General features: G+C 34.0%; 2 protein-coding genes across 6 annotated transcripts in view; both read right to left on the bottom strand.

Annotated features, from left to right (window-relative positions):
• The window catches only part of LOC120624200, a 166,659-nt gene that overhangs the window by 42,429 nt on the left and 99,740 nt on the right, over positions 1-24,490 (bottom strand). Inside the window, exon 11 of one of the 2 annotated variants that reach the window (XR_005658753.1) lies at positions 10,190-10,258. Coding sequence is in view for 1 of the 2 variants with exons in the window: in XM_039890594.1 (XP_039746528.1) it covers positions 10,223-10,254 (32 nt within the window). In the remaining variant the exon portion in view is untranslated. The remainder of the gene's footprint in view (positions 1-10,189; positions 10,259-24,490) is intronic. The other variant, XM_039890594.1, reaches the window with a different exon arrangement.
• The window catches only part of LOC120624201 (RNA-binding protein Musashi homolog Rbp6), a 692,918-nt gene that overhangs the window by 593,351 nt on the left and 75,077 nt on the right, over positions 1-24,490 (bottom strand). The gene's annotated exons all lie outside the window — the stretch shown is intronic.

Here is a 24,490-nt window from a genome sequence, read left to right as displayed (position 1 = left end):
GCCTTGTAGAGCCGTTTAATAGGCAAAGAAAACATGTCATTAAATTAATGGGTTTCCAGAATGACTCTTTGTTAATGACACTAAATAAATCGAAGGTAGGTTTCATAATTTGTTTTTTTTTATTATTTATTATTGGATAACAGCATGTTTGTTGAATAATCCTCTAATTCCTTATAACATTATGATGGATACACAAGAGATCTAATGCTTCATACAAAAGTAAAAAATAGAATGCTTTGGAAAGTAGGAGACGATTTTCAGGATAGGATATGGGATCTTAAAAAACTTACCGTGATTTCTTTGTAAAGATATATTCATTAAAAAAAAACACGCTGCTTTTGTAACGTTGCCAAAATGGCAAAAAATAAAACAAAAAACATCAGTAATTGTTATATTAAACGATACTTTTTTGAATGAAATGACAATTAGTAGTATTTATCAACGTCCAAAATTAATAAACAATCTAGTAAAATCATCAGATCACAGAATGAACTTAGCAGGTACATTACGTAATCAGCACTAATATATTTAATATTTGATCTGAAAATTCCGGAGTTTCCTATAATAATAAATAATCGAGTAATGGTTTATATCATCCGGTATACAGAAAACTGAATATAAAGGCAATACAAATTAGTAATAACCTAAACAAAGCATTTGCTAATCTTTGAATGTGCAACCCTCACACACACATTTCCGTATCCCATATTTTATGCGAACGCTGGGAGAATTTAGCAATGACGTAATATGGCCTGATCACGTCATCTTTTATATGACGTGCAGGACAGGATCGCCTAAGGAAAATGATCGTACTTTCATTCACTTTATTTATTCGGGACTTTTCTTAACAATAAGAATGTCAGCCCCATTACAAATTTCACACTTAGGTGAACTGACCCTTTTCATAAGATATCCAAATTTGTTTAGAGGAACATGTCCAGCACGCAGTCTCAATGCCATCACAACTTGTTGGCGCTTCAATCTTACCTCACAGAACCTCACAAACTTGCTTTGAAAACATAAATTATTGAGACTGAAGTGAGTTTTATTTTCCTTGGAAAATCTCTCTGCGGTTTGGTGTGTTGTAATAATAAGTTAGTGAACATGGGTTATTTGCTATTTTGTTAATCAAGGCTAATAGACATAGTATTGGATAGAAGCAGGCGTTACTTTGCGGAAATCCATGATATATTATCAAAATTAAGCTTAATTTTGATAATAGACATAGGATTCCCAAGCTGCTGAAGTTATCCTTATTATGGACCTTCCTTGCAACTGTATAATAGCAAAGAATATAAAAATTAAAATTAAAGAAATACAAAGTACATAATAAGTTATTTTTCATTTTACTAGGCACCGGCTGAATTATATTGCAATACGCCTTGTAGTGGCTACAGTTTGCCATTTTCTTACTTAAAATAGTTAAATGTTATCTTTTAGATATATTGACTTGCATAGACTTCTTTAACGTTTTAAACAACAGAAGATTAATAAATGACGCATTTCTGGGTTAACAAACATAAAAAAATCCCACCGAATTTATAAACTCTGCCTTTTTTTAAGTCGGTCAAAACAGTCTCATATCTTTGTCTGGATAGTAGTTACGTTCATAGATTCAGATGATGAGTAATCAGGGCCTCATATACTGATTTGTTTGTCTAACTGGCCGCTAACACAATCTCACCGTTTTATGTTTTTGAATAAATAAATGCACTTTTATTAAAATACAGTATACAAAACCAGTTATGTTATTTGAAATAATGTACAATTATTATCTCTAATGGACAGACTCTCGTCCGCTACAAGATACGGCTTGTCGGAGACGTGACAACAGAGCCGAGAAGAGGGGTTTCCTCTTAGTGGGGGAGGGAATACCTTTTGAATAATGGCATAGACTGCCCCCGGCGTAATGACACTGAAGATCGGGTTACGTGATTCAGTTATAACACAAATTAGAACTTTATTCAACTGAGAGTAATTAATGTTGCATATATTATATTAAAAACTTAACGCTGTGAAAATAATGGCTACGTGCTGGCTTACTAAATGACTTTTGAGCTACCAGCAGAGCTTTACCGCCAGATAATTTAGTTTTGTAGCGATAGCCCGCCAACCCGAATTGGAGCAGCGTGGCGGGTCTATGGTTTAATATCTATCTTTAAGAGAATAGGCCTATTCACTTCAGTGGTATAGTAATAGGATGATGAAGATGATACTTCGGAACGATACAACTTTCGGAGTCCAAGGCCGTGGGTTCGATTCCCACAACTGGAAAATGTTTGTGAAATGAATAATTTTCAATGTCTGGGTGTTCATCAGTATATAATAAGTATTTATGTATATTATTCATTAAAAATTGCATCAGTCTCCTTAGTACCAACTACGCATAACACAAACTACGCTTACTTTGGGCCTAGATGGCGATGGTTATATTGGCGTAGTATATTTATTTAAAGTACTAAAGTAATTCGCTTCCATCTTACACTTGGCCCCCTACTTTGTCACTTACCCCCATATGACACGCCAAACAGTCGCTAATTTTTAATTAAAAAAATTAAAAAAAAAAAAAAATAACTACATATATGCGGCTTTCAGCAAAACAGCTCATTACAAAATTTCGTATTCGTTTGTAGAGATACATACAATTAGTATAAAAATTTTGCATCCACGAGAGCCAGCCATTTTTTTTCCTTCATGCGTGACTTTTGAACGGAAACTAACGTTCGAGGTCTTGATAAGTGACAGACAAAGCATATGGCCCAAATGAGGATAAATGGAAAAACATCACCTATAAAAAGGGCATATAAAGAACTCGAAAGTCTCTGCAACGCTCTGTGTCTATCAACCTTTCTTTTTTTTTCTCGCGGGGAAATCAACTACACCACGGGGAGGTGCAGTTGTTATGCCGGACTTCTACCGACTAAAACCCTACAGTGTTTCAACTCGTCCCCTGGTGAATTGGTCATGGGAACGCTTTCGCACACGACCGTCACCCAGCCAGCTGTGTCCATCAACCTGGGGTGTAGGTTTTAAGCCTCATGTACACAGTGGAACACAGCATTGCAACATTGCTGCTTTGCGGCAAAAATAAGCATGGCACTAGTACTTTATGTATATCTATAAACATTTTTGGCACTATTCCGTTCTCTTGCTGTAAGTCCTATCTACAAAGGTTGCCTGTAAGAGATTGCTTGCAGCAATAAGGCCGCCTTTGCATGTCTACATTGTGTTCTGTATACTCCTTACTGTTTCCTTTCCTGTATGTTATATGTGCAATAATGTGTTTCTTCTTCTTCTTCTTCCCCGGACGAGCTCTGCCACAAATTATAGCAGTACTGCTAAAACAACTCTTACGATATACGAGTACTACTCGCGAGTTCAGAATTCTGTATAGGCAAGTTTTTCATCTCGTATTAAATTTTAGTCGAGTTGAAGTGGTTGGAAGTGGTGAGTTCAAGTAAGATACGCGTATATATCTACTTACCTAGCGAATTTATGATTAAGCCAACAACGTAGAACTAATCGTTCTAATAGGACGCTCCATGCAGGAGGGAGCCGGAATCAATTTAAGTGACGGAAATTGCTTCATTTAACGCTGCCGCTGACAAAACACATTTGACAAATACTTGCCTATTTCCTGCACTTCCGTGCGCGTTATTTTCTCATAGAGACTTGTTTTTTGGATAATTGGGCAAATCGAAACCCTAAAGCGAAGGACTGAGAGCGATGGATAAAAAACGAAAAACGAAGAAAGATTTTCTCCTTTTTTTTTATTTTGTTACCAAAATCCAACTTTAACCTTGGTTAGATGGGAATATATCCTACAACCGGTAACATAGGTTTTATTACATTAATTCATATAGCTTTTATAGCTAGGTCGTACGACTGTTTTAGTTTCCAATACGGTCCTTTTGCTGTTGTCCTAAGTTTTGTTCGTAAAAAAACTATTCGGCGTCATATTATATATTAGTCATCGCGACTTCCTTTGCATAGAATTCCTGATAAATGTATTTTTTAATAGGATTAACTTTCATTTGAAATTTTATTCCATATATCCCGACCCATTTGCTTTATTGTTACGCTTTGAGAATTTGATTCTGTTTAGAAAACTAATTCTTACGCCTCATTAATAGTAGGTACAATGTAATCACTCTTAAAACGAAACTGTAACTAACGAAACTTAACTTAAAGCTTGTTTTATTTTATTATGGGAAAATCGGGCTTAGCTGTTTGTCTGCTACATTCATTGAAATTCTCATGCATGTAAATTAACATTTTAATATTTTCAGAACAGACTCGTATGCATACGTGTTTTTTTGCTTAAAATATAGGTACGTATGAATCTCCGTTGAAAATAAAAAGTTTAACGCTCAACTTTATGTGTAACGTCTCAAGTGATGGTTTTGAAAAATGTATTCATTCGCCCAACTACAGCAAATTCTGAGTTCCACCTAAATATCCTTTCATCAAAAATGGAGGCTTTCATCTTGCAGAGTAAGCTATTACTTTAATAGAAGCACATTTCTTGCAAAACTGCTCTATATGACTTGTGAAATATGTTGTAAAAGTGCAAATTATAAAGGTATGACAATTACATATAGTATATTTATCTAGTAAATATACTATATGTAATTGTCTATATATATTATTTATCTAGTAAAACAATAAACTTTCTACTGATATGAATAATGGATGTGGATGAAAAAAAAAATAAAGAATTTGTGTATAATTTACTTTATACTATAAACGGCCGTTTTTGACCGTTCTGTTTAGAAAATACGTAATGAAAAAGTATTTTCATTACGTATTCCTGGCTATAACAGGCCGCGCGTCCCTATGGCTCAGTCTTAGTCTATAATAATTTTAGTTCCCATGAGAACTTTGGCATAAAAAGTACATATAAACATAGAATGCAATATTTAAACGTTCCAATATAGATTTAATATTAGAACGTTTTACTTTGATATACGGAAGACAATTTATATTTAAATGTATATTTTATAGCACTACAAGATAGCTCTTGTGATCACTCCAGTTAAACGAAACCTAATATGGTAGCAGGCTAACTTGTTAGGAGTATGGCAAAAAAATCAGTGTCTCTGCGAAATCAGCAGCACATCTTTGTCGGTAGGGTGGTAACTAGTCAAGGCTCTTAGCCTTTCATCAGACTAGACCAGACAAAATTTAGAAATTATTAATTTCGAGATTGCCCCTGCCAAGAATCGAACACGGGACCGAACCACAGCGCTCACCACTGCACCTAGGAGGTCATCTAAACAAAAGCCTATAGATATATAAAATAAATACACACGTTTGTTACACGCAGGGGACAACGCCGCACTGCTAGTAGCTCTTTATATTTTTCGATCTCCCTACAGATTGCTCGTAACATTTTACTTTCAAGCGGTCTTTATATATTTTCTTGCCATAGTTTTTATTTCCTGAAACAAATGAGCTCTGTCCCATTTCATAGCTTGTTAAATAAGTACACATTGCGTATTTTCCCTGAAATGTTCGTGTTTTTTATACATTTTTAGTTCAGCAGCCGAAATGTTACGTATGAAAAGTATCTTTTCATACTTTTCCTTCTCATGAGTCTCGGTAGCAACATTTAAAAATGTAGCATGTAAAATTTTGTTAAGTATTTTGATAAATTATTGAATAGCGCTGTCTAACAATAACTCTAATCAATACTAATATTAAAAAAGCGAAAGTGTGTTTGTTTGTTTATCCTTTACTTTACGCCCCAACTAAGCAACTAATTAACTTAGATATTTGGCATAGAGTTGGTTCAAAGTACAGAGAATAACATAGGCTTAGACATAGACAACAATTTTCATCCCAGGAAAACAGTTTCTACAGGATCAGCAACAGTTAGTATTAACGACAGGCTGGTATGTTTTCATCCAAATTTGACGGCCGATTGGCGCAGTGGGCGGCGACCCTGCTTTCTGAGTCCAAGGCCGTGGGTTCGATTCCCACAGCTGGAAATGTCAGTGCGATGAACATGACTGTTTTTCAGTGTCTTGGTGTTTATATGTAAATTATAAGTATTTATGTATGTTATTAATTATAGTACTCAATCAATAGTCATCATAGTACCCATAAAACAAGCGTGTGTTTAAAAAAAATATTTTTTAATTTTTAATTTAGTTTATTATTATTATATTTTACGTTTATCCCAGGAATGATTTTAACTAATATAAAAGAAAGTATTTGCAAATATTTTGATTACCCAGTTCTTGCAGAAGGTTACATAAAGGCTATTTATTACAGTAGTTTAGAAGATGTGAAAAAATTACAGGAATGAGTAAGCGAAAACGTAGGTAATTAAAAACCGAACAAGTAATGCGATACCGTGTGTCGGGGTATTTTGTTCTGAATAGCACCTAGATGAAAGCTGGTATCGGAATACTTCCATCCCCTATTCAACCATCATTCAGGGTCGATTTTTATTAATAGCTTAGGTAGATATTGTAAAACATTTAATTGAAATGCAAACTTTCTAGTATAATACTTCTCTTACTCCTAACATGATAGTCTTACCTTTAAATTGCAGTCAAAGGCAAACTTGTAATAAAACAAATTAAAAACGTAACGGACTAGACGCTTGTAATTGTAGTAAACTCCAAATATGCTTATTTGGAACACAGTACCCGAGCACGATCACCCGCTCGGAGGAAGATCTTCCTATTGTTACGGTCGAGCGTATACAGCTCCCGTACAGTGTTTATATGTATATTATAAGTATTCATGTAAATTTTTCATAAAAATATTCATCAGTCATCTCAGTACCCATAACATAAGCTACGCTACTTACTTACTACTTTGGGGCTAGATGGCGATGAGTGCGTTGTCGTAGTATATAAATTATGTATTAGAAAAAAGAAGTATGTTATTAATATTTTTCCGTGGCATTTTCAATAGCATGTCGTATCGATAATCTTTTGAGTGTTTAATAATGTACGATTGTTTAACTTTCAAACTATAAAGCAGAAATGTCGCCAACTGGCGAACGATGCGGCTGTGTCGGCCAAGCGGTCCTTAAGCGCAACGCCTTTTAATGAGTCGATTGTCCAATTAGTTTCATTCAAATAACCCAATGGCTACCTTTAACGTTGCAAAACATTGTTACAACCTCTTTACCTAAACCATAGGATGTGATTGTCAGTATCATTAATTTATTATGTTACTATCGTAAGCTCACTGGACGTTACGTACTATTCACGTATATGTCACTAAAATGAAAATATGTAATCCGCCATTTTGTAGCGGCAGATGGTAATAAATGTTATTATTTTTCGTCATTAGTATTATAGGTGTGTACCGAATATCAAATCATTCTGTGCAAAGGAAGAAGGTTAAATTTCCACAACTAAATTTAATCCAAACAACAAACAAAAAAGTTAGCTTAATAAAACCGTTAAAAAGAAAGTCACAACTGTATGAGAGCCCTCTTAGCAATTAAAAAAAAAAGAAAATCTATCACATTTAAATAATAATTAATAGAGAAAATTATTGTACAATCTATTTTTAAAAAATAACAATAACTTAAAACCTCAATTATTATAAGCTAGATATTTTTCGTCGTTCGTGTAATTAGTTTACAATATAATAAACCATGCATCAGACATATCTATTTACTAGTTCAAAGCAACAGTAGCTTTACTGTTACTTTCGATGTGTGCATTTTAATATAAACACTTAGCGATTAGCGACATATAATATATGTCGCTGTCATCAGACAGTGACATAATCGCTAATACGTTGTATTTATCTAATGACATATCATTCGTGTATTATTAAAAAAGTATTCTTATTTATATTCTTAGTGAGATAAGTATTTAATGCACATTAATACAACTGCAAAATCTAGCGATCCGCCATGACATATGAAACGCCGTATAAAGTCACGTCTAAGTATATAGACATAATTTTGTACAGAAACTTCGAAAATCCGCACTTGTTTTGTTGCCTACATTTATGAAGTATTTTGTGATTTCAAACTGTCAGTTGCTAATTTTTATATTATTAATACCCAAATTATTAATCTTTTAATTACTCGCCAATTCCTTGTTTTCAACATAGGCATATAAAATTGAAAAGTTCCATAAATGAAATAATTGGCTACTCCGTTTTATATCCCGATGAAGTGCATTAAAACTATAGCGAATGAATTAAACGATTAACTGGCATATGATGTACAGTAGTTAAAATTACTAAATAGCCTCGAAAATTATTCAAATGTGTCATCAAGTCATGACAACTCCATTAGCGATGAGTGCTGAATGCATTTCGATTAATAATCGTGCGCCAGTAAATGTCTACTCATAATAAGCAATTATTAACTGTTGCTCACATCCAACGAGATCTCTCTTTGAACCGTCAATATTTCGGTATCGATTACAGCAATCTGTTTCTCAATCGAATGTATATTAATTACATTTCATACCGATTTTAAGTCCATTAATACTTGATTTGATTGGTGTAGAATATTGTGGTTTAAGTGTTTTTACCTAACATTTTTTGGATACGTTAGATTATTGGATTTACCAAACATCATACTAATTATTGTCTACCACTAAACAAAATAACTTTAGGATCTCAATGTATTATTCTATAATTACGAGTGCATATGTGGAATATTCAAAATGTTTAACGCTTGAGCACTGAAATTTGTATACGATTGATATCTGTTTACAGTTAAATGTGATTGCTTTAAAATAAATTGGTACTTTTCTGTTTAAAGCGTAAGGTCATATTCGTTCATATTAATTCGATTAATAATCGTGCGCGAGCTGATAATAAGTAATTATTAACTGTTGCTCCCATGAAACGACCTTTCAGCAAACGGTGAATATTTCAGTATATTTTACGATGGGATATTCTCTGTTTAAACTATAATTATTGTAACTATATCGATTACAGTTAAATTTCTGTTTAAATTAATTCTCAAAATCTACAAGTCAATCAACTGTTTGAAATTTTTTTAAGCTTTAGAGATGGAAACGTTTATGCCTGTATTGGGGACACTACAGGGCACAGATTTCCCCACAGAATGAAAAGTGTTTAGGCCATATTCCACCACGTTGGCCATGTGCGGAATGGTAGAATTCCCTCGCCTTTAAGAACGTAATGTGGAAGTCATAGGCACGCAGGCTTCCTCACGACGTTTTCCTTCACCGCAAAAGCAAGTGATATTCAAATTGTTTTAATAAAGAACACACGATATAACTATTTGTAACTATAAGAATACTGTGAGTAGCCCGCGTTCTTCCACGTTTATTACAGATTTTTGCGAAACCCTTGGGAACCGTTTGTTTTACTGAAATAAAAATTAGCCTTTATTACTCGACCTTGTATCAACTAACTTTACGTCAAAAATCATGTAGATGTGTTGCTTTGTTAGGGTATGAAGAAAGGACAAACCGACAAACCAACAAACACACTTTCACATTTATGCTATTGGTTAGGATTTGCAAATACTTCATGTCACATATCATATGAAAAAAAACAAACTTGTCTTAACTAACAATATACTTGTTCCACCTCTCGCATCAGGCATATTCAAGAAATGCGACGAGACGAAAAACTTCACACTACTCTCGAGGAAATTCACGTACAAAATAAGGCAAGCAGCGTAATACTTACACGTCCTCAAGACCGTAAAAGGCCCGTTTACATTTTTCACCGTGCTAATTTTATTTGACTCGCCCTGAATATATTATGCCCTATTATAACGCCCCTCCGCAAGCGTTTAAAGCCAACAATGAGAATTTTTTCCCTGTTTAAATTGTTAACATTAAATTTCGCAGTAATGTTAAAAATCTGATACCATTGCCGTTTTATTGCTCATTAAGCTTCCTTTGTTTCACTCTTAAATTCTAAGCACATTTATTTTTTTAAGTATTTCATTCGCCAAATCTCGGCTTCAAGGTGCTGTAGGCAAATATCAATTATTTTATTATACACGTAATTAGTAACCCGATAATTTAAACTGAATTCTCATCGTAAAGGGGTGATCTATGTTTCCCATTTTGCAACTAGACCAAAAGACTAAGCATGTTATATTAAAATATAGCTTACTTTAATAAAATGAGTTAAATATACTTTTAATCTTGTTCTTTTTAAAACTTTGACTAAATTTAAAGTTTAAATTTTATATCATGAAAATGCCCTAACTACTTACGTTTCTTCCTCATTTACATCAGGGGAAATTGAGTCAAAGAACTTCTTGCAATTTATTGCATAATTCTACCTGAAACAAGAAGAAAATGTATTAGTGCCAGGCTATTAGCAGCTTTTCATTAGAAAGAAATTCTAGAAAAGAAAAATTCCTTTAATTACGTTCTCAGTGCGCTTTGTAACTTATTAAAAAAAATAAAACGACATATATATTATATTTTATGTGCCACTGTAACCACTGGTGCCACTATAACCATGGTTTTGGTGCTACCAATATAACATGCAGTGAAGAGATGCGGATACAGTGCAGTATCCGCCTCTCTACACCCATTTGGTTTGGCGGGCTTTCATTTAATCCCATTCTCCCATGAGAGACGAAGCCAGCATTGAGAGACTGATACGCCGAGGATGATTAAGATGATTTCATTCTGGTATTTTAGTGCCACATAAATAAAACATGGGATCAAGCGTTCATAGTCTACACTCGAAACTTAGGTACTGCTATGTGGTAAAAAAACCATTTGATAAAAATTCCTTGTTCTATCCAATAAAACGAAAAATTTTCAACCCTCGGGTGATAAGTATCATAATTTATACTTTGACTGGCAACGTACACAATTTGTTTTGCTATATTTTGTTTAAATTATTAGTACATAAAACAAGCTATTATATATATCCGTTTAGAAATAGTAGTTTGAAAGCTGTCACTCCTTTAACCTCTTCAAGCTGGAAGAGAGAGCATATCGTAACCTTCCTCTTTAAACTGCAACCAAAACATTAAGATACATATAGTTAAAATATTTTTCCCAAGTCAACCGTCGTCGCAAAAAACCTGACCGAATCTCGCTGATTCTGTTAATTATTTAATATTGAAAGCTGCGAGATTCAATATACAGACAGGGCATTAATCAACGAAACTGCATATTATGGTTCAGACTGAAAAGGGCAGAATTTCAGAAGCGTTCGTCCGTTACAATCCAATAATAGCGCGTTTCGATCGTTCCAACTTTAACCGACCCGGTTAGCGCGGCTGCCTACCTGCAAGTTTAATGGATCCATCGTGTCATTTGTTTTTAAATATAAACCTCCACTTCTGACCCACTCCATCCCTGACAGCTCCGGAATAAGCCGACGGTTCAAGCCGAATACATTAATGTTTTAATGCAACAGATTTGGAACACTATTCGTATTTGAAAAGTGGTTCTAATTTTAAATGGAAGCTAAAAAGCATTGCATTAATAATGTTTATAGATGAATATTCATGTTTGAAAGGTTTTATTGTTTTGTTGAGCGCAATGCATGCTGTTTTCTTCTCTTTAGTTGCGTCTTTTTTAACAAAGAAAAGTTGTAAGGAGCAACTGTGATTTAGCAGATCATAGCGTAACAAGAATGCTTTAATCCAAAATTCTAACTGCCGGTAGAGTTCAAAATGGCTGCCAGGGCATTATGTTGGTAATACCTGTCGCATATCTAACTTCCGTTCGAAAGCTACCACACAATGGGCTCTAAATAACATTCTGGCACTGCGAAATTCATTGAATGCCATGGTGGACCATTGAAATCATAGAATAGTAAGATGTTCTAAAACTACAATTAGACGAAATTGGAACTTAGTGTGATAAATAACCAAAACTAAACACGCTCTTGTACTTAGTGAAAACAACCAATGAATTGTACATAAAAGGAATAAAATAGGTTTTCATTTGATGACAGTTTATTATAAGCAGATGTATAGATTTGTAATTATGCGCCGTAAAGTCTCTTGAGGAAACTTCGGTATCGATATATACGGGGGGAAAATATTTTGAAAGATTCGTGTAACGAGTGGAGTTACGTTTTTTACGTTTTCCCTGTTTAACCTGTTTCTATCCAATATACAATCAGATCTTTCATTCATATCCTTCATTATGACCAAAGATACAATTTTATAAATTTAGCAATACCCTACTTAAGCGATTAACCGCAAACACTCGAACAGTTCAAGTGCGCAGGTTAAACTTGATACTTTGTTTAACTTGATATTATAGTAGGCGAGGTAATTATCATAATATTATGCAGGCAAAGTTAAAACGTCCTTCTGACTTCTTATTTAATTGAGTTCGCAGAGTATGGACTCGTAGTGGATGTTATTTAACATAATCACTCTGAATAACTGGGTCTTGAGGATTATCATAGAATAGTACGAAGCATATAAATATTAAAAACGCTTGCAGTGACGTCAAGCTACTACTACTTTTTAATTGTAAAGGCGACACTTTTGAAAGTCATATTTTTATTTAACCAATTAAAATATCACTCGCTTCAAAGGTGAGGAAACCTGAATGCTTTCAAGGAATTTGTTAATTCGCTCCTTAAACATCCAGAACAATCTCTTAGTTTTCTCGTAAGAGAACACATACTGTTCTGTAGAATAGTCTGTGTTCTCAACTGTGACCTGTGAACAGTCTGTGCATAGCTATAGCCCGCGACTTCATCCGCGATACAATTTGATTTGCCCTGAAATTTAAAGAAAACCCGGGACCGCGTAACTCCAGGATAACCGGAAATTCAATTCCATGATTTATAAGTTATCAGGTCACAATCAGGCTGAAATACATATTCTGATTTATAAAAGCGAAGATTTAAAAAATTCTGTTAAAACCGTCTAAATATTAGTAATGTGCACCTCTGAGGCTTCGTCTGCGCAGAATTCGTGATTTCCCGTGAGCTTAAGAAGATTCCCAATGGTGCCTATGCCTCTCTGCAGAAAGGTTTATTCGGTAAATGGCTACAAACAGACGGAAAGACACACCCTTTATGTGCGAGCGATTATAGTTATTTTAATATATTGCAGTTCATTACTATAAGCGAAGTTTAAACAATTCCGTTTACCCCGTATGCTGCTGCCCTAGTTTGATCACCTTAATGAAGTCGTCCCTGTCTTTTTTTTCCTTCATCTACTGGGCTGGTTTTAAAACTTCTCGACAGTTGTACGTGCATCCCTGTCATATTAGACCGTTTATTTATAATTATTAACTTAAACTTTTAGTGTCTATAACTTCTAAAACATAGGACTTGCATACAAACTTCAAACCCCTGTTCTATCCCTTTAACAGTAAGTAAGTAGATTCGAATAAAATATTTTCCTAACTGATATGATTTCAAATAAACCTATTTTTTAAATTTCGATTTTGTAGACTTAGAATAAGAAAAAAAAAACCCTTAAAAAAAAACGTTTTTTTATTTATAATAACTAACCTAAACGCGTATTTCGGTTTCTATAACCTGGGAAACAGAACTTTCATACAAAGTGCCAGCCACTTTATTACCCCTTTGATTTAGATAAATTATAAACTGGTGTCCACGCTTTAAAAGAAACCTATTGTCTAAATTTCTGGTATTATAAATAAAAAACTACAAAAACTTTCAACCCTATTTTATTTCTACGGTGAGATATTCCAAAACAATCTATATAGATTTTTATCATATAAAGCTGGTAATCTAAATTCCGATTTCCACGCATTTCACTTCAAAAACATAGAACTTTCGTACAAACTTCCAACCCCTATTTAACCCCCTTAGAGAAGTAATATCTCTAAACCGTTTCTTAGCTGACCTACGTTATTGAAATAACCTTTCAAATTTTAAGTTTGTAGGCTTTATAGTTTCTGAGACTTCGTAATGAATCAGTCAGTTAGTCAGTGACCTTTCGCTTTTATATACATATAAAAGATTTACATAGCATACATAATACTATTAAAATGATACGTATATGCATCCTGTTCATAATATTAGTTTAGTCAGAAAAGTATGTGTTCCTTTGAAGTTTAAATAGTTTTTGCGCATTGAAATTATATGTTAAACTAGAAGTGTAGGAAAATAGCGCAAAAAATATCGGATAAAATACAATTGATTGAAAACAGTCTAAGCATAGCAGTTGTCGAGTCCATTTTGAGAATAGTGAGGTGCTGTGGATCAATTGAAAACGAAAATGGTAGTTTTAACTTTGCCCCTAAGCTATAATACCACATTCCACACATTTTATTATGTCATCTTTTCCTTGTACCACATTTTATTGTGTCATCTTTTGTGTAATGTTCCCCGCGTTATTATGTCCCCTATTTTTTTTTGTAGTTGTAAACTGGTTTAAAAAATAAATTGTTAAGCCAATGTAGTCAATGTAGCCATCCGATAGTTCAGCCCCAGTCTGTTACTATTAAGGTTACGACGTCAATGGGCTCCGTAAGCCGAGTAGCACATAAGGCAAGGAGCATAAAGCGCGCGTAGTAGCTTGGAACAGAAATAGTTGGCTCAAACGCGGCATAGAAAGCGCGGGCTTAGCCACTATCGTCGAGTGCAGGCGGCTTCACGTTCTCTATTCAAGTTTTAAATAAGCTATGATTTTCGAGAAGAATTGCTCTTTGTTTCAACGTTTCGCGAGTTTTAAAAATACATATTTATGTGAGTGAAATATATTTCTTTGATACAAACGTTATCGAAAGTTGTTGAAATGTATCTGCGAATCGCGACAAAATAATTAAGATCTACGGACGACGGACTAAGTTCCTGAGAAAGAAAGTTGTGTTAAGTATCGATACAGAAAACCGTACACCAGTACGGTTTCCTCACAGGCTGTGTGTTATCTATGAAAATCAAAACGTATCCATTTTTAGTTTATTGTTGTTGCAAGGATAGATTGAAATGAAACAAACAAGAGGAGGTAGGTAACCTACTCGGTGGTCAGATACAGTAAGATCGTCGACCCAGACAACTGTGGTGGAATGTTCGCGCAACGCTTTCAATTGCCAAAAGTGGACAAGACACACGCAGAAAGCCGTACTATCTCGTTCCAATGAAGCCTGACGCTATGCATGTGATGTTGAAAGCCATGACAACTTTGTCAAGAGTGCACGACTAAGGATAGCAAAAAAAAAGAAAGAAAAAAAAACTTTTTTGTCTATTAGCATAACGTAAATTGTAAACAATAATAGCCTGCGAAAGGTAAGCACACACACATTTGATGGAGCTATTAATACTCTGAAAACTATAAAAGTTTTACGCGCTTATTACGTTTTTACAAGTGATCATAAAACCTGTGATTGCTTTTTAATAATCTTTACCGCTCCACAAGTATAAACTCTGGATATAACAAAAACTAAAAGATTCACGAATGCTATAAAACGTGAATAAGTAGGTCATTTTTACAAACCAAAGCTGAGCTTAAAATTACTAGGTATATAAGAAATCCAGATCAAGGCCCTGTCAAAATTCTTTTGTAATAAAAATTTATATTCCTAGACCAAAGATAAAAATTATCGCACACTGCCGCGGTGGCGTATTCGTATGTTTTTTGCGATGAACTGTTATCCTTTTTTAATAAAAGCAAGTTAGTGCTTCACTGTTGCAAAGCGCAAATCTGGAAGGGGTAAGTCCGGCAGATTTTATATTCATAATATCAAACTACCCCACAGTGAATAAATTAGTCGTGGCTGTATCCTTACATTAGACCTGACTTACCAGATAAGTAGAAAATATTATTCATTCGTTGCACTTATTGTATTTTTAAGAACACGCTTCCCTTCAATGTATATAATACCAAATTTATTATTTTCAGCTTGATGATGTTGCTATGTGCCACCTCTTGCGGTTCTTACGGCAGTCTGCGAACATCTTTTATACTTTATTCTTAGAATAAGATAGTCTCTGAAAACAACTGCCCAGACTTGAACTCGTGACTCTCACTAATGGTTTCGGATGTCATGCTAGCTGACACGACTGAAAATAGAAACTTTTTCAAATTGTTTATTAATTGCGCGCGGTTTATTTAAAGTTTCACCACTACTGGAACGTAATATTGGAGCAGGAAGCAGTGATGTAAATAGAACATGTATGAAGTTTAAATAGTTTTTGCGCATTGAAATTATATGCGCACAAAAAATATCGGCTAAAATACAATTGACTGAAAACAGTCTAAGCATAGCAGTTTACGAGTATGATTAAGTAAATTGAGATGAGATGGATCAATCGAAAACGAAAATGGCAGTTTTAACTTGACCTTAAGCTATAATACCACACATAATAAACAAGCAACATTTAGTTTCCGATATAGCACATACATGTTGTTGCCATAGCAACAATCTTAGTACCCTTATCGAGCGCATATCTGAAACTTGTAAATGGAAATTTTTTTAAGGCTTACGCCTAATCGGTGTCTACGCGTTGTCGAACCAAAAACCTGTCTACCTTCATCACCTAAAAAAATGTAATATTATCATTTTAATATTTATTGTTTCAGAAGTATCATTCTAACTTAGTTAATAAAAAAAAAAAATTTAACATCCCGAGTCTATCATCAACCCCAGACACTCAAAGACATATGAACTTTTACTGGAAATAAACGAATTTTGAAATTGAATTTTTTGAATTTTTTGAATTTTATGACACTGCGTCAGAGAAGTCGTTTACAGGTTTACTAACAGCAAATCCAAGATATTTTTAAGGCTAAAAAGTCTCAATTTGCGGGCCGTGTCTTGTTAATCAACAAAGGTGTAAAATACAACAAACAGAACAGGTAACACTGTCCTCGGCTACTCAGTCTTCAATAACACGTTCTCAGTTTTACTAAAGTATTCTAGATTTGTATAATACTCAGTAATATCATGTTATTCTTGTTCATTCATTTAACATAATTCCACTTCGTTTATAAGCAATGTTAGGAAATGAACAATAATTATTTATTATTGAATCCCGTATTGCTGCCGTTATTGCAAATTATTATTGCTGTTTATGGAATCAATGGGGAAATGTAATTTCACACTCGATTTACTTTATTTTACTAATTACTAACAACAATTGGCAGTAAAATATTTGAATGCTCTCTCATACAAGCAGTACTTTATAAAAACGTTATTCTGAGCAGGACTGTTACTTGCATATATACAATACTGTAAAATCCTTATTATGAAGAAAAAGTTATTTCAAATTAACTTACAACTCAACCAAGCGAACTCGCCACTTGACGATCTACTCACCTATCTAAGTACTATATTGATTCGTCTGTACTTTACACTTTAATAATACTTTTAAGAAGTATTATTAAAGTGAACTTTTTATTACCATTTAAGTATATCTTTATATTTGCGAACCCTATCAGAAAACGTAATGTACCTATGATGGTGCCTATTTTCTGGTCGAGTTAAATATATAATAGCATATCGGTCAAATTTTTTTTTCAGCGAATCGAGTAAAGGAATTTCGAATGGAGTATTTAAATTATATCTTAAGTTCCACCAATCCGCACTCTGCTTGCGTGGTGGACTACATCCCAAACCCTTCTCATTATGGGAGATGACCCGTGCCCTGTAATGGGCCGGTAATAATAAATATATATAAATGTTCATTACGAAAACGCACACATCGCCATCTAGCCCCAAAGTAAGCGTAGCTTGTGTTATGGGTACTAAGATGACTGATGAATATTTTTATAAATAATATACATAAATACTTAGAATATACATATAAACACCCAGACACTGAAAAACATTCATGCTCATCACACAAACATTTTCCAGTTGTGGGAATCGAACCCACCGCCTTGGACTCAGAAAGCAGGGTCGCTGCTAACTGCGCCAATCGGCCGTCCAAATGGATAATGGGTTGATATGATGATTAAGTTCCTACTAAATAAATATTCCTTATTTAAACCTCTATGCTACAACTTTAAGGACTAAAATCTCGTTATAAGTCAGTTATTTAAGTCATTAAGTCCGTAAGTAGTACCGAGGTATTTTGTAACTTGTGTTTTCAAAATTGGATCGGCTTTTGAAATGTCAATTCTGTCTGTTTGTGTTTCTGTTTGTGTGTCTGTTGTGACTCTACCAATGATTTGGAAAGTATATTCTACCGTCTGCCGAGAAGAAGCCACCAAACAAACTAAGCAATTCAGAATTATTATTATTATACCTACACAATTTTCTCCTATAATACGTGAAATATAGATTCTAAGGAATTCATAATAATATCACGGTAATATATTTCGTTTTGCCTACAAACCTTGTAGAATAATTGAGTTTGTGAAAAGCACAAGCAAATTATGACATTGTATCATTATCTCTGTAAACACAACAATAGGTATTCACTTGCAGTACACCGAGAGCCCACTACCCTATTTTCTACTATAATGTCTGTCAGTTTGCCTACCAGACAATACATAGCTCCTTTCTATTCAATATCCAAGCTAGCTTCATAGATATTTTCAAGAAAAATGTAAGATTATTTTCTCTCCAGGCACTTCACTTAAACTATCTTAGAAACAAACTTTGCATAATTTTACCCTGCGAGCCTAAGACTCAAAATGAGAAGAAAAATATACAGCACTTGTATCTCAACGCGGGCATCTCATTTAAAACACGGTGGCTTACGTTTTTAAAGATGATGTTTGTATAAACGGCGAATGATATGTTTACATGACGTCTTTGGCTATTCACTGTGAGGCCGCATAATAAACCTAGGGCTTCATGTATCATTATAAAGTAATGCAGGGATACAACTGGTAAAGTGTTATGAACTACAACTTACCAAATTTTACATACATTTTATCAGTATTTTAACCATACATCCCGCGTGTTATAAGTATGGTTTCCCCTGAGGTGTCGAGAAGACTAAGGGAATATAAAAGAGGACGGGCAGGTCTCTGTGCTACAACTATCTTTTGCGATCACCATCCCGTCTGCCCAGCGTGGTGATTATGGGCAAGCCCTCCCGTTGGAAGAGTTCCTTAGTCCAGCAATCTAATATGAGCTTAGATCTTATATGAGCCATAATAAAACTTAACTTAATGGATGCATCACTGTTTGCTTGTTATTTATGTTTGCCGCAACCAATAGATCTTTATAAAATTTGACACATATGTACTTCGAGATGGACATTTTTATACCTGGAAAGGATCCGTTAATATTGCTGCAGGATTAGACAATAGGCTTTGTTACCTGTGCACAGCTTCTCAGCTAAGCCGATTTTGGCAAAATGTTTCATAGCTAACATGCTGGAAACATTTACCTCCTAATCTTAATGTTTATCTATCGACAAACAGTTTCCTCAAAATTTCCAATAGCTTAAATGCGCGAATATTCAATTTAGTATTGAAATAAAGATACTGTGAGATTGTATGTATTTAAAACCAAGTTTGCCCAATTATTGGTGAATTGTAATTGGTGATCATTTTTCTTATAAAGCAAATTTAAAAAATAAAATCTATGAGGATACCAAACATGCTAACGTACACTTTACGAGATAATTCCATTATGCCTATTGATGTAATCTTCTCGTTGACCAAAAAATTCCAAAAAAAAAAGATTTGTTTTCATTCAATCATAATTTCTAGTCAAATACTATTTAATCCTACCAATATACATATTTTATTATCAAGGCAATTTAAGTTTGCAAAATGTTCAAACAAAATAAATGACGTGATTCTCAAAATTTATTATATACATTTCAGTTACAATCACTAAGAATAACATTGGTAACACATATGTTGGCTAACTTGGACCAATCATAATAAAAAAAAACCAGCGCCTGGTTGGCCAGCTTGATTGGAAATAGCCAATCACAAGCCTATCGTGAAATACTGGGAATATATCATTAATGGTGGGGTAGAAAAAAAAAGAAGTTGACGGGACATTCGAACATTACGATTTCGTACGAGCTACCTTGTGAAGGAAAAGTTTTTGTAAGAGTTGTGATATCACAGTATGGCCTGGAAGAGTAAAGCTTTATTCGACAGTATTGCCACATAAATAAATATAAAGCGTTCCAAATTATTTATCCTCCAACAGCTTACTACGATTATACGCAATGCTACGCTAATTCCAAAGAGGAAGCGTCAGTTCGCTTGTCGTTTATCACATCACTGCAATATTCAGCATAGCTAAAATCGAAGTGCGGTGTGAACTGATAGGCATAACATTGCTAATAGGTTATGCCAAGCGCTAAAGCTTATGCACAGTCTCTCAAATTAGTACGCGACACGTTTTATGCATTTTATTTTTAAAACCCCGACGCATAAAATAGATACATACTTTAGATACTATACTACTCGGACGACAGAAAAGCTCACAACTTAATAGACGTACACACATGCACGTACACACATGCACACAAACATACATACACACATACACTGACTTATATTATTCAACATTAAATTGTAAAAGGAAAAAAGGGGATTATTCCTACTGTTTTATATTTGATTTGTTTGCAGCTCATCGATTCATAATACTGGTTATTATAAATGCATTTTTATTTCATATTTTCTGCATAGCTGGAAGAAACTGATCTCCAAGTCACTGATCAACTAGTTTGGGGATTCAGGCGAATTTAAGCAGAATTATTTTCTTTTGTTTAAATAAATAAACATTATTATTACAGATAAAGAATGGCTTTATTAAATTTTTTAACACTTTTATCTACTAAAAAGTTATTCCAAAATAAATATATAATAGATACCGAAGATGGCAAAAATATTTAATATGTAAGGATAAACAAATATATAAAAAGATTTCTTTATTTTGTTCCCGATTAGACTCGACTTCTTAGCACAGTAGCTGCCAGTTACCTCGTCATTTATTTCCTCATTGCAATATTCTGTGTCTTTTATAAGAGCAGTGTGTACAGTAAACTATCAATTCTAAGTACTGCTAAGTTAAACCACATTTGTAGTTTTAAAAATAATAAATTAAAACAAAATTTAACATGGATCGTTCCGCGTGGAATGTATTTAAATACTAGCGTCAAAACTATTTTGACGCGTTCAAAAATATATCCATAGATCCTGAAAAATATTTTGACTAAAATAAATATAATTACAAACTAACATTAATAATTACAAAAAATATTACAGCATTTTGGGTACCATGACCATAAGAGACAGTTATTCACTTATGGGCACGGTACCCAAAATGCTGGCGCTATTGCCCCTTTGAATTGCTAGACTTAGCCGTTGGGCTAAATAAGCGCCAGCTTTTGGGTTACCAGACAAATTTTTGGGATACGATGTTAATAAAATTTTTCGTGTCCGAAGACCATGGGCACAGAGTCTCAAAGTAGTAGATTTAAAAGTAGTAGAGAGTAGTCATTACAACTAACGGAGTATTCACATCGCTTGAACATTTGAGCAGGTACTTTATAAAAAATTATAAATGCGAAATATGTATCTATTTATTATTTGGTTTATTTGTTAGCTATGTTCGACTGCCTACCGATCTGAATGAAATTATCGCACAAAGGCCGCTTGTGTGCCTTGGACGAAAAAGGATTTGTTCCTTTTTTTCCACAGAAACGGAAAATAAAACAGACTAAGACATAGCAAAACGTAATCGGGGAGGTACCCACAGCTAGTAATAAATATTTAAAGACACATAAGTACCGACCAAATCAAAAAATCAAATGTACAATTTAATGTCCATTTAGAAGATACTGGAACACTGATAGACACACCTTTCTGTCATGGTCATAAAACTGCTACAGTATTATAAAACCAAAAGTCAAAGTCAAAGTCAAAGTCAAAAATAGCCCATAGGTGGCACTTTTGATGCGTACATAAGAATTACACGGTAGTGAGATGATGGCGATAACCACATTCGTAAACTTAAAACTAAAGCTACGAGGGTACCAAACGCGTCCTGGTCTAAGAAGAAGCCCACAACAAACTTAGCCACCATCTCACAATGTCATTTTAAATTATTTGAAGAGCAACCTGGTTAGAGCAATAATTTACACCCAAGCTTTTTTATCGTTTACGTAGTCCTTTATACTATAATAGGACTTTTCTATAAGCTTACGTTTAATACAAACTTTGAACTTTTTAAGAGACATCTCCAAGATGTCAATTGGTACTTTATTGCAGAATTGTATGCAATTTCCTTTAAACGAATTATGAATTTTATGTAACCTAGTATATTGCACTGTAAGTTTATTCTTACTTCAAATGTTAAAATTATTTCAGTCACATTTTTTCTTAAATTTAGAAATGTTTTTATGAACGTACATTAAATTTTCAAATATGTACTGACTATGTCACTGTCATTATTTTAAAATCTTTAAATTTATCTCTCAATGACTCTCTCGGACCCATTTTGTACATAGAACGAACAGCCCTCTTCTGCAGCACGAAAATAGTGCTAATATCAGCAGCATTACCCCAAAGTAAAATTCCATATGACATAATGCTGTGAAAGTAACTAAAATATACCAGTCTAGCAGTTTCTACGTTGGTCATATGGCGTATCTTCTTTACCGCATAGGCAGCAGAACTAAGCCTGTTCGATAAATTATTTACATGAGGGCCCCATTGAAGTTTAGAATCTAACGTTATTCCTAGAAAAACTGTCGTGTCCTCCAGTTTCAGTTCCTCATTATTAAAGACAACTTCTGACTTATTGCTTAGGTGTCATCTTTTATTTATGATGGTTACAGTTAAAGATAATTACATTTTAATGTACTGCATGTAGAGACATCCACAGTTGCAACCGCAAAGTGCAACATTTTTAATCGAAAGCTTTTAAGGCCGATAACATAAAGTTGCCCGCAGAAACGTTTCCTTCTTTAAATAAATCCCTCGTTGTTATTTTCACATAAATTTAATTTTATATCTACATCGTCATAAATTTTGTACTGGGAAATCACTGTCGCCCATATTTTATAAACTACATCGCTTTAGCAATGTATTAATCTATTCGCGGTTCGATTATAACAAAAATTGTACTTTAATTAAAATTTCGATCTCCAACTCGTTATTAAGTTTATCTTGATTTTTTCATAGTTTAATGACTCTCATAAGCAAGATAATTACATTATATATTAAGTTGTCATAACATAGCTCTCCATGACAATAATGAAGTCGTAACTAAGAGCGGCAATCAACTTGGGAATATATGATGAAATACGTTCGGTATATATGTGTCAAACCGTAATCACCCTGATAGTTTAATAGTGATATATTTTAAGATAGAACGCGTTACCCTATAAATGAAATTAGACAGTAGCGTGACTGTAGTAGATAAAAAAATCTTAAAAAAAGTAATGTCGTACTGATTCAAGAATCACGTTTCCAACGCAAAACGAATTAAGGTATTATTTAAAAAAGATGTAACAGAATTAGTTACCGTAAAGGATGGCGTTATCGCGTCACCCACAAAACAAGCTAGATAAGATGCTGCTACGTATGTGTGACGTTATCACCGCATAATATAGTTAACGGTATTTTTGTGTGCGTGCGCTACGAAATATTCTAATTTGTAAGAGGTCAATGGCCCTGATGATAATACGGGCGGGTATTGCTATGACAGTGATCGATCAGTCGGAAGACCTCGGCTTATGCAAACATCTTCAGTGGAGCTGGAGTCAGTAAATCTGTGGAAAAGCGAATTACTCGTGTGTCACAGAAAGACGGATTGGAGCGATAGACTGACGTTACCAATCACCTGGTACGTAACAGGTAGGTGCGACCGTACCTTTAGTGCACCAGATCAAACGGTACTGGACAAAGTTGTATTATGTTATCATAGTATCTTACTTTATATATAATCAAATCTAGCTAGCAAATACAGATATTTTATGACAAGAATAGAACATTTAATTGGGTGCATCCAAAAATTAGTGTTAAATAAACATTATTACATACAATTGCCAACAGAAGCCGGCGGAGACAATTTACTCACTCGAAGTTGAGTTCTCACCGGGACCACGATCTTCAGTACTGAAGGACCGACCATAGAGAGAGACATTAAATTGCATTTAAAAGCGGCTGCAATAACCTTAATATAAGTGTAATCAAAGTGTCATGATTTGAATCCGAGACGAGTTAACGCCAAGATTTTCTAGTATGTATCTAATAATTATAATTGTTGAGTATTATTGGATACATACTACAAAATCCATGAGAGTAGTTTTATTGAAACTGTCATGGCCATTAAGTTCAATAGATCAATATACTGAGGGAGGTTCTGAAGAGACTACCACACTGCAGATGTTAGTAAAAGTTCATATTCTAATATTTATTTAAGATATGACACAAAAATGGAGTGTACTAAAAATGTATTATGAAGTATTACAGGCATTATAAAGCAGGGAAAACCTGCATGGTCCAACATATATCTGAAGAGAGCTTTATAATACAATACAATATTAATATTCAAAGATTATAATTGTTTTTGTCTTAGAAGTCTCCAATCTTTATATTGTCGAAAACATCCTCTACACCACTTGATACCACATAACTCCTTAAAAATTAGATATACTACACATGACAAACGGAAAAACACTTTTC

The sequence above is a fragment of the Pararge aegeria genome, chromosome 6, assembly GCF_905163445.1.
Source record: "Pararge aegeria chromosome 6, ilParAegt1.1, whole genome shotgun sequence".
Classification (NCBI taxonomy): Eukaryota; Metazoa; Arthropoda; class Insecta; order Lepidoptera; family Nymphalidae; genus Pararge; species Pararge aegeria.
This window is presented reverse-complemented; position numbering and strand designations above follow the sequence as displayed.